General features: G+C 44.5%; 1 protein-coding gene across 1 annotated transcript; it reads right to left on the bottom strand.

The window, feature by feature from the left end:
- Window positions 1-113: 113 nt before the first annotated feature.
- RAD21L1 (RAD21 cohesin complex component like 1) lies at window positions 114-14,808 on the bottom strand. Its single transcript, XM_074920535.1, has 13 exons — window positions 14,404-14,808; window positions 12,702-12,831; window positions 11,292-11,391; window positions 9,725-9,831; window positions 9,147-9,332; window positions 8,426-8,527; window positions 7,367-7,480; window positions 6,150-6,379; window positions 4,773-4,875; window positions 3,876-4,015; window positions 3,088-3,177; window positions 2,322-2,399; window positions 114-938 (listed from the first exon to the last, which is right to left on the bottom strand). The coding sequence occupies exons 1-13, from the start codon at window positions 14,566-14,568 to the stop codon at window positions 741-743; spliced, it is 1,743 nt and encodes a 580-aa protein (XP_074776636.1). The 5' UTR covers window positions 14,569-14,808; the 3' UTR covers window positions 114-740.
- Between the last annotated feature and the right edge of the window lie 235 nt (window positions 14,809-15,043).

A 15,043-nucleotide genomic window follows, 5' to 3' on the forward strand; every position in this document is an offset into this window, starting at 1 on the left:
AGGTGGGACACGACTAAAAACCACCAGCTTCACAAAATGTCAGTGAAAGTGCTGAAACGGACCCCAAATGAGAGAAAAACGCAAGGAAGTTATAAGCAGTTTAATATCCATTTTTAAATAGGGCTACAGGTAAATAAAAGGGTGAAGTCTTTCAGTAAACACGCTCCATGAAATCTGGAATTGCAGTTTTCCTCCCGAAGTTTGTGACTGAGTGGCAGCGCAGCCTCTCACTGCCTGAACACATGAAACCAGTACTGGAGCGCTTGCTAGCCCTCAAAATATCAAACACTGAACATTCTCTGAAAGGAATAATTTCGAATAGACTACATTTTTTGATAAAGAGAGCTTAACAGACTTCTCTTTCTGATGGCGTGAGACGATTAACACACACAAGCCCCACTGAAAATAATTCAACCTCCAAAGCTGGTCTCTAAGAAACGTTTTTAAGGTCTTTCATAAAATCCCTCGCAATGTAAATCGCTTACGTAGAATTTTAGCCATGTTTTATTAACAGAATAGGTAACTGCCCATCACATAAACACACATATAAATAATAAACATCCTAACGAGCACCTTGGTAACGAGTATGGAGGCAGCACGCCCGCACAAGCCCGGTCCTTGGCAGTTCTGAGCGGTGGTATAAAGGAGGGGGAGCTCTGCTCGGCTACCACAGCTTGACAAGACAGTAGTTTTTCTGAAAAATTTAGAATACCGTTAATTTCTATTAGCTCCTCCACACGCTACACGACCTCTGGAGCGCTGACCGCGGGGCAGAGGGTGGCTGTAATGTCAGCAAAGGGAGCGCTCTGCCTGAGCTCCACGACCGACTGCTTCTTCAGCACCAGAAAGACGTAGAACGTGGCCGCAGCTTCTTTCCGGTTGTTTTTTCGACAAAGCTCCCGAAAACTGAAGGCAGGGACGCCTGATCTCTTCAGGTGCTGCAGGGGGGGGGAAACGAGAGGCAGTCGGGTCAGCCTTGCTGCCAGGCAAACCGGATCCCATCCGCCTGGGCGCAGGAGCGCTGCTCCCAGCCGCTATTTCCTGCTCGAGCGCCTTGAATGGGACCTTACCTTGGCATTTGCATTTATCTAAGTGGCTCTTTAACATTTTATTGCCCTAATTTTGCCAACACCTACACACCTTACTGCAACCTGCCCCCCGCCCCAGGTTCACTGACCGCGCCGGGGCGGGGGGTGAAGCGCATCTCTAACGCTTCTTGTGATTCCAAACGGCAAACCCCGCCACGCACCCTGTTCGTTGGACACAAGGGACCAGCTCTACCACAGGCAATCCCGCCACACCTCCCTAAGTCTTCTTATTTCTCGCTTTTTAATGGCTACACTCGTATTTAAGTATTTATTTCCGGGCGCTGCACTGAATCTTTGAGGTACGTTCACACGAAATAATTGTTAAAAACCCCAAGAAGTCGAGCCCCGGCACTAGGGAGGAGTTGGACCAAGGCTGGGTGTGTTCTGTGAACAAAACCCCTTCCCCACGCTCAGATTTTCCACCACCTTCCCCCATCTTCCCTTCAGCCACGTGGCACGTTGGATTAGAGAACTGACCTGAAGGAAAATGACTTTTTGCTGTTTTGTTTTTATTTTTTCTACCCACCCTCAACCAGCCCAATGCCAAAGCACCAAAACACTCGTCTGGGCAAGGAGGGAGGAAGAGCACTGAGCTGCCCGGGCAAGAGTTTGGACATTTGGCATCGGGGCAGGCTGGGGGGGCTCCTGCCACGGCAGATGGTATCACACCTTCCAGCTTCACCAGTTTTACAAGGATTTCTGCAAGAAAAGCAGAGTAAGCCTTCCTGATGCAAAGGCTACGTGCTCTGCTAAATTACAAGCACCTTGAAAGCACTGGGGCATTAAAAGCTCTTAAAGAAGGTGTTGCCAGGTTTCTTTTTATCATAAGCCTCCCTCATTTCCCTCGCCTTCATCTCAGAAACAGCTCAAGCAGCTGAAGAGCCAAATGTTGGCACCCTGCAGCGCTCAGCCAAGACCTGGCACCCTGGCAGCAGCTGGGAGTTGGGGTTTGTAGATACTCCCGCGTGTCCTCATAGAAGGAAGAGAACAAGGGTGCAGCGTTACAGCAAACTCCGCCGTGGAAGGAGAAGTTCAGACAATTCCAGCAATTCCAGGGGCTGTGGGAGAGGACACCCCGTCAGTCCCTCAGAATCCTGGTTTCTGACGTAAACACCCAACAAAACGCAGTTATACGATGCAGCATCACTGACAGTACAAGCAGATTTTTTGCCATGGTCCACCTGAAATCAATGTCTGGTTTTGGCACCGAATTACAAAATCCAGCACTGGTACCTGTAAAGTTTTTAATAACCAAAGAGTTCTTTTGTTCCACTTTATTTCTTCACTGTCTCTCCCGTTCCTCGTTAGCTCCTTGAGAGGAAAGAGAACAGAAGGTTAGAGTGTAAAAAGCCACGCTCCACGCTGATAAAAAGCAGAAGAATTCTAAATTAATCAAACCCCAGCTGGAGCTGGGCATGCCCCAGGACCCCCCGGCAGCTCAGCGGTCACCCAGGCTCCGTGGAGCAGAAAAAAGTGCCCTGACCCTGTTCTTCCCCACTCCTGGGCACACCACCACAGCGGGTGCTGGGGAACTGGTCCCAGCGAGCCGGGGGGGTGGGGGGCAGCGTCACAGCCAGGTACTGTTCTGTGTTCTGCCCGACCGGGATTCTGACAGGAGTTGTACTGGTCAGGAGCCAGAATTGATGTTCCAAGGTTTGGCTTTAGATTTTTGGGCTCGCCCTCTGAGGCTGACAGGAGAGGACTGCCCTGGTTTCAGCTCAGCCCCGAAACCGTTCCCTTCTCACAGGAAGCACAACCTCAAATAAGCAGCTGCTGCCCCCACAGACCCTGCGACTGCTGGGACACACGTGTCCCAACGTACCAAGCTCGAAAGTTTCTGACTGGCCAAATATATCCGAAAGATGATGCTAATACACCAAAGTTCACTGAGTTCATGATGCCCTTGCTATTTTTTTTTTTTTTTTTTTTTAAATATTTCTGAGAAAGAACACAGTCCTCCTCTGAACAAGTCCGGGTTGTCGGCTGCGAGCAGACGCACCTTTGGGAACTCCACGTGTTGTGTTCCAGCTTCGGGGCCCAGGGGAGTGTTGGCCAGCGAGGAGCTCTCAGAGAAAGCTGCTCCATCCTGCTGGAGGGACAGAAGGGACCATCAGTAGGCGTCGCAATTAATGCATACGGTGGAATTCTCAATTATGTAACTCTGCTCAGAGAATTTATTATAATAAATACTTTCCAAAGTGATTTAATTGTTGTTATTTCTACCACGTCCTTCCTCACCCAGAACAGGACCCTGCTGTAGTATTTATCCTACTGCTGGATCTACACCTACAGGCTCAGTTCAGGCACAGACCCTGCAACTTTTGCTGCCATTAAGTCCAAATTTGTCATTCTTTTTCAACGTTAATGAGCCTCACATTCTCTAAAGAATGTCCTTTTACGTTAGCCTAAAGATGGCAGAACTAGATAATTTGTTACTGCTTAAGTATTTCCTCAGTATGAGTCACAAAAGGTAAGTTTTATCCTTTATAAAGATGATTATGTTTATCTCTACAGTACCAAGAGGCTATATTTCATATTAAGGTTCTACTTAGCGATTAGACTGTAATCTATACCGATTAATAGACATTTTAATTAATCGTTCATTCATTGTGAGAGTCTACCAACGTGCTTATAAATAAACTTTCATGACACAAGCTACTTAATGCTGTACGGGCTGCCTCTAGCAACCTTTCCAAACGTTTCCTTAACGTGTTTTAAATGGCACCCTAGCACGAAATGAAAACAATCAGTACAGTTCGGTCTCTAAAATTTATGGAAACTGCTCACTATAGTTTCACCACAGTTATCATCAGTTTCATTTCTGTTATTCTGTGATGTCAACATAAACGAATCATTTCTAATTTTTCTCTCAGTCTCTGAATGAGCTGACTCCTGCGGGTAACTTGGCTCTTCTACTCTCAGCATCTCTGTATTAATAAAAAAACAAGGTTTAAGAGGAAATTACAGTGAATCGCTGTCCTTAAAAAAAAATATGTAATTGAAAAACAAAAATCACACCCTAGTTAGCAGTCTTTGAGAGTAAGAGCCAAAATGAGTAAATAGGGAATAAATATCATTCTCAATATGAGCACGGAAGAAGAACCTCCCAAGAGAGTTTTTCCTTTTCTAGAAGTTGACCTTTATGGACTTGCAGGAGGTGGGTTTGTTGATTCACTTCTGAGGCAGACGTAGAGATTGTATTTCTAGCAGAGCAAAGGAGTGAAAGCAGATACTTCTCAGAAGATCTAAAATGGAACATTTTTTCTTGCTTAACTAAAACACAATCTTCAAGATACAAATAGAAGTTACTTATGTGAATTTGGAAACTTGGAGGGTGGTTTGATTAAGCTCAAAATAAATGGGAAGCATTTTTAATTAAAAAAAACCAACAAAACTCAAATCTGCAGTTTAGTAGACAACTGGAGAAACCAAAGGTGCCACAAGGAAGGAAAAGACTTGCATTTAATTTCTGATCTAAGGAACAAAAGAACAGCAAAGTACTTGTAAAAACAAAACAACTTTTTTTAAAAAAATCAACAGCCAATTTCCTTAACATTTAACTTTTTGGGCCGTTGATTTGTAGAATTCTGCACGCAAACACTGTGCACGTGTCTATAAAACATTATGTAAAATAGAAAATATTTTCTAACAGCTAATTCTGCAACAACAGAATTAAAACATTACCTGTGGTATCTTGCTCTTTTCTTGTTTCTTCCATCTCAGACTCCCTCTGTATTCCATTTCTTCTCACCTTAAACCCGTGACTCTTGAAGCATTGCGTGAACAACTGAAAACAATTATTTTTATTTGTTTGCTTTCAGAATATCACGTCAGATTATTTGCAATCATCAAGACAAAATTATAAATATGAGCTGCGTATTAATTACTGCAACCCAGAATTGAGATGATTTGAATTTGGTCATTCTGAAAATCTTTTTTTTTTTTTTAAGGAATAGGCTTGTGCAGCTTCAACTTTGGCAGTGAACTCCATGAAGAAACATCTCAGGAACAGCCTGGATCCTTTTTCCTCGAAGGAAGGGTGAAAGAAAGGAACGTCTGCCGTTAGCTGTGCGGGGATTCCTCTCCCCACGTGCCGGTGTGTGTTTTCCACCCGCACCAAGAACAAGCTGTAATTGTGCACCCCCTAAGCGGGGAAGCTGTGCTGCCGCCGCGCCCCTGCGGAGCCAGCCCCTGTCTCCAGCCCTCCAGCCACACCGGGAGGACACGTCACCACAGGGTTCACACCGGGTCTCTGCCGTCACCTTGTCCAGGCGCTGAGCTCTGCCTCAGCACCAGCTCTGAACTTGGAGCTTCTCTGACGGATCTGTCAGACCCCGCGTGGGGACACGAGAGGCTTGGCCAGATCACATTTCCATGAAACCAGTACATCTTTCTTGAGCAAAATGAGCAGCCAGACCCACAGCCACAGGCAGGGGTGGCCGGGACCCCCCTCCCCAGCCAAGGTGACGGAGTGACCAGGAACCTCCCAGTCCCCGGCCGCTTTCCAGCTGGCAGCTTCCTCTCCAACTGGGAACGCACAAACCCGGTCAGCATTCCACCTCCCAAAGCCAGTAACAGTATCATCATCATCGTCGTCGTCGTGTTTAAGCCTGATGTACCTTTAAAGTAAATGTAGACAAAAGATGTGGTCTCCTATGGATTACAGAGCAGAAACACAACAGAAAATAATAAAGTAGAAAGTAGCAAAGAAACTGTCAGAAATCTAAAAAGTTGTGTCATTAGTGTACAGTCAGTCCAGTGCCAGAATATGAAATGAAACCTCAGCTCTAAAGTTCCTTTTGTCAGGTTTTTTTGCTTCTTGTTGGAGTGCTGGAGCTTACAGCGTGAGCTCTACTGATGGTCTTTCTGACGAATCAATTAGTGGTGAGTATGCAAATAATAATCAGGTGTACTATCAAACCATAAAAAACTGCACCTGCAGCTTGCTGGGCATTCACAGAAACCCAAGCCTGCAAAACCTCTCCCAGTTAGACCCTGGGATGTGCAATAGTCCCCTCATCTATGGAGTGGCATAAAAACCTACAAGGAGCTGATCTTTACCCTTTGCAGCTCGGTGTGAACCACAGGCTGTGTAGCGCGGGACAGGAGCTGATCCACGCCTCCCAATTTCTTCCACGTCATGGTTTTTTTTGTCGGGGGTGCAAGGTCTAACGTAGCAAGGATGTCCGTGCAGTTGTTAAGCTGTTTGTATATAGCGTTGCAGCTGAGCTCCTTGTTTACATCAACAAGCAACTTCCTCTTTCTTTTATTTTTTTTCTTCTGGGTGACAGCTAAATAGAGCAAATAGTAAAAAAAAAAAAAAAAAAGGTTTATTCACAAAACATCGAAGCACAAAAAAAAAGCACCACGAGACACCGCGCAGACTTGAAAATCAAAGTAGAAGCGCATGGGCCATTTCTCCAGAAGTTTTCATAAAATCTACTCTTTGTATTCTTGTACAGGAAAGTCCCGTACGCTTAATTACAGAAGACATATGACTATTGTACTAAAGAACCAGGAACATGAGGGCTTAATGAGAACACATGATATACTGACAGGACTGAATAAGCTATCTTTAATCCATCAGGAAGTTAATTGCTCCAGGAACTGCTGATGTACTCCACAGGTTTCATTACCTCATAATTAATATCTGTATTTGCCAGTTTAATTCTTTAGCAATTTAATTAAGATGTATGTGGTAAACATGGAAGAAAGACAGGGATTGGTTATATAGCTGTAACTTCCTGAATATTATTTTGGCAGGCTGGAAAATTCCAGTATTCTAAATATTAGTGTCAACTTGAACTTGTTTATTTGCCGAACATGACAGGTGACATTCAGACTTACAGGAGAAATGTAACCTTTTCCTTTTTGGATCTTATTAAAAGTTCACAAAACAAAGTTTTACAAAGGCCTGAGTGTTTTAAGATTGTTCCTTTACACATAAAAGTCACTGATGTGTCAGGAGCAATAAATTTTCTTCAGCTGAGACTTCAGTAACACCGGCGACCAGGCCGGGCCTGCACTGCCAGCAGAACTTGCAGAGCAACAAAACTTGATTTGGTACGTGGAAGAAACTGTAAGCAGAGATTTGGGCAGATCAGATGAATAACCTGATACTGGTTTTGTATACTAGTTACCATAAAACAGAACTCTGAGGGCAGGAGCAGATTAAGTCTAAAGTGGGAATAATCTGTTTTGCAAATATTTTCACTAACAAGAAGAAAACCAAATTTAGCTAATGCAAACATTCAGCAAGAAACTGGTCAAGTTCTGACCTGTATCATCAACTGGCTCAAGCACAAATCCTTCATCTTCCTTCAGCACAAGTATTGTTTCATTCATTAGGTGACTGATTTTCTTAATGGGGGTGTCTGCACAGTCGGCCTCAACTGTAAGAAAACCCAGCAAATAACGCAAATTAAAAAAGAAAGATGGAGTAATTTCTCAATCTCACGACACAGAATGGTATCAGACAAAAGAGATCAGAGTTAGAAAACTAGGATTTTATCTCTAATCTCACAGTCACTTGAACCAGTTAATAACTGGGACTGCTGCTGCTCGTACACTGCACGCCTCCCTTCACCGACACCAGCCCGTGAGGTGGAACAGGCTGGAGAACTGATCTGGAGGAACACCCCCCCCCCCCCCCCCCCCCCGAAAAGTGGTTAGGGGGAAAAAACGTTTGGTTTCAATCTCTTTCCAGTCCCAGGCAACTGTATGGCAGTGTGGATACTTCTGGAACAGGTAGTAGAGAAGCAAGTGCCACTGTTTCCTTTTAAAGCTGTTCCAGAATTGTCTGTTTTAAAGTAACAGTGTGATGGGGGCATGAGGATTTAAGATACAACAAAACTCCCAGAAACACTTTTCAAAAATTAATTTCTTTCATCGGTGTGAAACCAAAAGAAGACTAACACCCCCTTTATGAACTATTAAAGTGCCATTTGTCACTGAACCATGAAGATAACACTCCTCAAAGATGAAGTTTAAAGTTACAGCATCCCCTCACAGTTACAGCAAAAGTTACAGCAGTTTCCCCTCCCCTGTGAAAGCTGCTGGGTGAGCAGCGCCGGGATCAACAGCCCCTCCAGAGGGATGTCACAGGAAAGTGGTTCTAAGCAATGTCGAGTTACAAATCTGGAACGACCAGGTCGGATTAAATCGTACCTAAAATGGTGGATGATGCTTATTAAGGGAAAAAAAAAAATTTTTAAAAGGCAAAATAAATGAACCAGGGAAAGGCACAGGACATCATACAAAGCTGAAGGTGAGTAACTTGAGGCATTAAGACAGGGACAGAGGGTTTGTGGAAGACAGAGCAGATGCTGCAAACTCACTGGCTGCGCCGATCTCTGACAGATCTTGTGACAAAGGACGTTCTTCCTCCATAGCAGGAATGTCTTTATCTAGGCCATTTTGCTCATCCCTCAACAGGATTTCTTAAATACAAAACGCATAGTTTTAATCACTCTAAGCCTTAGCAGTCACAGAATAGCCTGATACAGCCTAATGTTACTTATTGAAGGTTAATTCTCTGTAAACAAGAAAAGCTCAGCTTCCACAGATGGCTGTTGGTGGTACGGGTGTCCAACAGCACAAAAAGGAGAATGTTAGTCTTCATTTTGAGAGGCACACCTTTTCTATGAAAAGTAGGATACTGATATTGTTTAAAATGTATAGATCTGTAAAGGTTTACATAAATACTCTTAACCATAGAGATGTAGAAGCTACTTTGCTGCCTTCGTTATTACAACAATAAGGATAAAAATGCAGTAGTTCAGCTTTGAAAATATAAATTCAGTTGTTAAACATTAAGTATAAATTGAATGCCTTTAATTCTAAAAAACCCAAAACATATCCTCAAAACAACTTTACTTGGCAACGTCTAAGCGATCATAGATTTAGTGACAAGTAGGAAAAAAAAAAAAAAAAGTATGAAAACAACAAAACATAGAGAATTTCTGTTTGAAAACACTTTCATGCTGTCTTGTTTGTTTCCCTGTAAGAATAAAAATATTTGGAAAGCAACTAGTTCTGTTTATCCGTGGCAAACCCTACCAATCATATCCGCAGCATCCTCCTCATCTCCAAAGCAGTCGTGCTCGAAGCTGTAGGCATCCTCGCGCGGCGCAGACCAGCCTCCCTCCACGCTCGCCGAGTTGTGATCAGCCACGAGACTGTTGCTGCTCATTAAGATGCTGCTGTCAAAGAAGCTCTGTTTTCTTAGTGCCTCTGGCTCTTCATCTGCATAAACACAGAATTTCTGAGGCTTCATCTGCGGGAATTTTTTGAAACACGTATTCATCCGTTTCCTAATTTTTCAAATAGCTCTCAAAAGACTGTAAGATATGCCACGCCTCAAACGGAATAAACAATAAGCAGTCTCAGCTAATTCAGTAAAAAGCAGAAAATACTGGGTTTGGTTCTCAGTCGTTGATATCATACTATATTACTTAGGCAGAGCAGTTACAAACATTTAAGCATAAGAAGGTAGGGCAGGCCGATCAGCCCAAGCGTGAAACAAATGCCCTTTTAATAACAGCTTTTTCACATGTGGGAAGGACTCATACTGTACAAAATGTTGCATAAAACACACTTTTCCCTGTGGAATTTTCTAATTTCTCAACCTCTCTCACCAAAGTTTCTATCACAGAGAAGCATATTGCTTTCGTAATCCTCTGTAAGTGTGATGTCTTCAGCTCTGCTCTGATTCAAGGCAAAATGTTCAGCAACATCAATGGCACTGATGAAAAAAAAAAAACAAACATAGAAAATATAGGGTGAACTGAAACCCACTGACCATTTAGTCGGAATGCGAAAACTGGTTTCTAAACAGTGTTCCACCTGATGTTTTATCATAAACCCCCAAAAGATAGCTTCTGTTTCCTATGGTGTTGAAAGTACCCCAGCTGATCCTCACCTCTGTGGAGGGAGAACAACTGTTTCTTTCCCAAAGCTATTCGCATTCAAACCATTTAAGGTTTTATTGATAAAATTCACTGCTTTGATTTTCCTCTAAAAGCTAAAAATAGGCATATGGAAAACAGGTGCTGTAGGTTTAATAAAACTGGTACCTCTAAGCGAGTAGGCAGCTGCTGCCTGTGCCAGCCAAAGTTCCTGTGCACCCTCCAGTGTACAGCAAAGCCTGAAGCCGCAGCAGCCGGGCCAGGGGGTGGCTGAGGGAGGGCCACGAGGGAGGGGGAAGCATCAGCCAACTCAGTTTTTAAATACCCCCTGCACCTGGAGCTCCAGGAGCGAATGATCCAGGTGTATACTCAGAGAGGAACCCCCTCAAGGACCAGCAGATGTCTTTATAAGGATGAGGGAAGCACTTGTCCTCTCCATATTCCACATTTCTCCGCTCTCTTTTACCCATAAACTCGGGCTTGTGTGCGTTTGCCCACCCCCAAGCCCTGTCATCTACCAGGCGCTCGTTACGTAGAAGACACCTAATTAGTGTAACACCATCATCTATAAATCGAAGCGCACAGACACTTTGGGCAGGCAGAAAAGGCCAGCTTTACAGAGTTGGCACACACAGCTATACTTGCAAAATCCTAAACACTTACAGACCCCGTCCAACTGTATTTATGACGAGGTACAAAGGAAGCCCCAGTGGAAATCTGTTATCCTGGACCTTTGGGGGCATCAGAGCCATCAGGAACATGTCTTGGCCTCCTGCTTTTTATCAGTTTTTCTACATTAACGCTGATGTGTGTCAGGAAAAGCCGAAGAAATATTCCGGCTTTTCATCAGGAGCCAAGCTGACTAGTGCTGATAAAATACCCTGGCCCCAAAGAGCAACGGAGCAGAAATTAAATGCAGTGACACAATGGAGCAGCACAACACGGCGAGGTTACTCGCCAGAGCTTCCTAGGTCTTACTACAGGATTTATTCTAACTTTGATATCTTCTCCTGAGGTCAGAAAGCTGTTTGCAGGCTGCTCGCAGACAATTTAAAACCCTAAAGCCTAAGTTCAAGACATTATTTCATTGTAAAGGTCTGTTGATTAAATGGCCTTTGGGGAACTCTACAAAAGCACCATTCCTGGGACTGCAGCCTTGTAAAGCTGACTCTGAATTTAGGAGGATTTGGTTATCAAAGCAAAACAATTCCATCTGAGTCTTGATCAGGTAACAGTAAGGATATCTTTTACTTCTAAAAATACTAAAATACTGACCAAAAACTAGGGAAGCACTTACTTTAAATCAGGTAGTGGTGTTTCAAAATCATGAAATTCTTCAGGTAATGTAATGGACTGATAAGCAGCCTCAACATTCTCCTTTGGAAGGTCAACAAGTCCTAAAAGAAACCGACAACACAACAAAATAAGTATCAATAAAAGTAATGTTCTTCCAAATCCATACCGTACGATTATAAACCTGTCAGCAAGGTCTTCTGCCATTCTAAAGAACAGAAAGGTAAAGTTTAGGCACTTTGTCAACAGGACTCCAAAGTGGAATTAAAATCCTTAGCTTACACATAATTCAGAAGTCATATTTTTTACAGACCGATACAGAAGAGTCTGCTGCCACAGGACCTGAAATACTGTAAATACACCGGATTTATGAACAGCTGCTTTAAGTCCCCGAAAGATTCTCACAGCTGACATTTAGCCAAGAGTCTTTCACACCACTTCAAATGAATTACTGCGTTTTCTTTCTCTCTCCAGTGTCTGCATAACGCTATTCTCCAGTGTCAAATAACTACGAAGTGAGACTGCAAATACTTGGTAATCAGGTGAGAAGGGATTTCTGAAGGTCATTTAACCCAACCTTTTGCTCAAAACAGGGTTAATTTCTAAGTCAGATCACTTTTGACTGTTCCTGCTGATGGTTTCCACAGCATCCCTGGACAGCCTGTTTCAGTGTTTTACCACTTTCACTGAGATTTCCCCCTACTTTATACCTAGTTGGAATCTCTGTTGCTGCAGTTGACTGTTGTGTCTTTTTCTTGTGCTGTGCAGGCCTCTAGAAGCTACTGTAGTATCTATTCAAAGTAGATAATACTGTGTACTTACCATGTTTCTTCTAGAGATTCCCAAATGCTTAAAATATTTACTAATCAAGATCATATCCTTGAGAAGAATGAGCAGTAGGTATTCACTATTCTGCAAACAGTCCAGGTCCCAAAGCACGTTAGGGCTGGCAATAGATGCTGGTGTCCTGTTTGTAGCCTTTTTTAAGACAACAGTGCCTCCACATTTGTTCCCTAAGTACAACAAACATACAGCATGCTGGAAAAGGATCCAGTCATCTCTGCTCCCTTCTGGCTGCCTGCATGGCCAGAGCTCAAAACACGCTGTCAGGTCTGGCACTAACACACTGTTGGACATGTTGTTGGTGTCATCACGAATTAAAATTAATTATCTAGCAACAGAGGCTGAAGTCAAGATTCTTCTCATAAGAGCACTTAAGATACTGCTTCTTTTAAAGGAGTCAAAGACCTGAAATGGCATTAAATTAAGCCAGACTAAACAGCAGGACTAGGCACTAGTATGTTCAATTTCCTTCGGGATCACCAATGTGCATTTAACAGAAATAGCCAAGAAGAACTTTTAAAATGAGAGCCGTAAAGGGCACAGATGCAAAAACACAGAATTCCGTACGTACCTGGGCGAAAGGCTGTTCTCATTTTTGTCAAAGCTTCACTGCAGTCTGCCAGGAGGTACTTTGCTTTCCTGTGGTAAATCCGCACCACTCCTAGGAGTAAGTGTCCAGAGGTTCGCAGAGCTACAGTAAACTTCGATGATTTAAAAGAGTTGTTCAGGAGTTAGTATTTTTGGCAAAAACATTACAATTAAAATATTACACAGCAGTAACAGAGTTCCAGTAACATACACCAGTACAGAGCTCTATGAAATTCAACAGGGCTTTGTACTGACACAGAGAATCACAAACAGAAAGGAACTTTCAGAGCTGGGAACTTTCAGGTGCTTCTGTTCCTAAACACTGCCCATGCTGAGGCGCGAGTCCTGAACTGATGTTCTTTATCTAAAACACCTCAGCTAACTGCCAACGAACAGCACAACACATCCTGAAACAGAAAGTAGTTGCACATACCCTGGTATGTGACACTGTGGCTATTAAATTGAGCAGGCACCGTATCTGTGCCCTTTTTATACAAATAAAGGCCATAACTATGCCCTTATTTACGCCAAGTCTTCCTGCAGCAAACACACTCGAGGTGGTCATGCTGATGTTAGCCAGGACAGCAGGCAAGGGAAAGTAGAGGGTACATAACCCGTACCTCTTGGCAATAATATGGAAAGTAGAGGGTACATAACCAGGTACATACACAACCTCTTGGCAAACACCTCTAAATAATATCATTTAGCCACACTCAGTTATTCATAACCCATGCAAGCCAGACAATGAAATGCAGGCTACCAAATACCAAGCAGGTATTTTCATGGAGAAAAAACCCCAAACAAACAATAAAAATCTTCTTGCACCAGCTGAAAGCCTTGGGTGTCCTGCACCATGGAGCAGCAACAGGGGAAGCGTTCCTCACCGGTCCCCTGGATGCAGTCTCAGCGGTGAGGCCAAGGACTGAGTCACGGGGACCTGACTGCCCGCGTCTGCGCTTGCTCCAGTCGCTCCTGTCCGGGAGACGCAGAGGACTTCAGCCTCCGGGTCTCATTAGCACTACATCTGCTTAATTGTCTATCTAAGGGCTTAGAATGGGGGACCTGGAAAAAGTGCAGTGTCAGTGGAAGGATGGTTACAACAGATCAGAAGTTATTTATTATAAGATCAACAAAAGCATTCTCCTCCAGTGGTCTGTGTACAGTTCACAGCAGCTTTCAGAGTCCCCTGACTTTGGTTAGCAGCTGACTTTTTAATCTTTTTGAGGCAATTTCCCAGATTCTGTTGAACAAGACCTGCAGCTGGTACTCTAAAGTCTCCAAAGAAAGACCAGTGCTACCACACCACACCCACGGGCTCGTGTTCCCTCATGAGCGGCTCAAACCCTGGGCCAGCGGTGACCTGGAGCTCTGCCAGCGTGCAGAGAAATACACTTGAATATACTGTGGTGACATTTTCTTACACTGTACCTAAATGTATGCCACAGATCTGCGGGAGTGAAACAGCAAGTAAAATATTTATATAACTGCCATTGAAGAGGATGGAGATTTTATCTGAGTGAGAGCTGAATTAAAATCAGATTAGGAATTTGCCTCACACTAGTTCTGAAATAGTCACAAATTTGTCCAGCCAACTCTCCGAGACAGCAACCGTCCTGTTCCCCCCCGGTGACAAACGCCTCTACCCCAGAACTTACCAGAAGACACCTCATCATTTAATAGCGTACCTTTGGCGAGATGAGCTTTTCAACAGTAGCCTCTAAATTGCACTCAAATATATGAGCTTTGGTCAGCTTCCTCTCCCAGTGGGCAGCAAGCCATATTTTGGCCAACGGCCCGCGCTTGTTGACGAGCAAATGCATGTAGAACATGGCGCCTGGGCCGGGGCTCATGGGCCAACCCTGCTGCCACCTCCCTTCCCAACGGGAAAAGGGTCCTGGGGCACAAAGTGGGAAGAGGGATTTAATGGGAGCCTGAGGGGATGGGAGGACCCAGCTGGGTGCTGAGGGGATCCAGAGGGACCTGAGGGGATGGCGGGATCCAGCCAGGTGCTGAGGGAATGGTGGGATCCAGCCGGGCGCTGAGGGGCCAAGGAGGGATTTAGCAGGAGCCTGAGGGGATGGCGGGATCCAGCCGGGCGCTGAGGGGACAAGGAGGGATTTAGCGGGACCCCGAGGGGATGGTGGGATCCAGCCGGGCGCTGAGGGGACAAGGAGGGATTTAGCGGGACCCCGAGGGGATGGTGGGATCCAGCCGGGCGCTGAGGGGACAAGGAGGGATTTAGCGGGACCCCGAGGGGATGGCGGGATCCAGCCGGGTGCTGAGGGGCCAAGGAGGGATTTAGCAGGACCCTGAGGGGATGGCGGG

The sequence above is a fragment of the Athene noctua genome, chromosome 16 (assembly GCF_965140245.1).
Source record: "Athene noctua chromosome 16, bAthNoc1.hap1.1, whole genome shotgun sequence".
Taxonomy (NCBI): domain Eukaryota; kingdom Metazoa; phylum Chordata; class Aves; order Strigiformes; family Strigidae; genus Athene; species Athene noctua.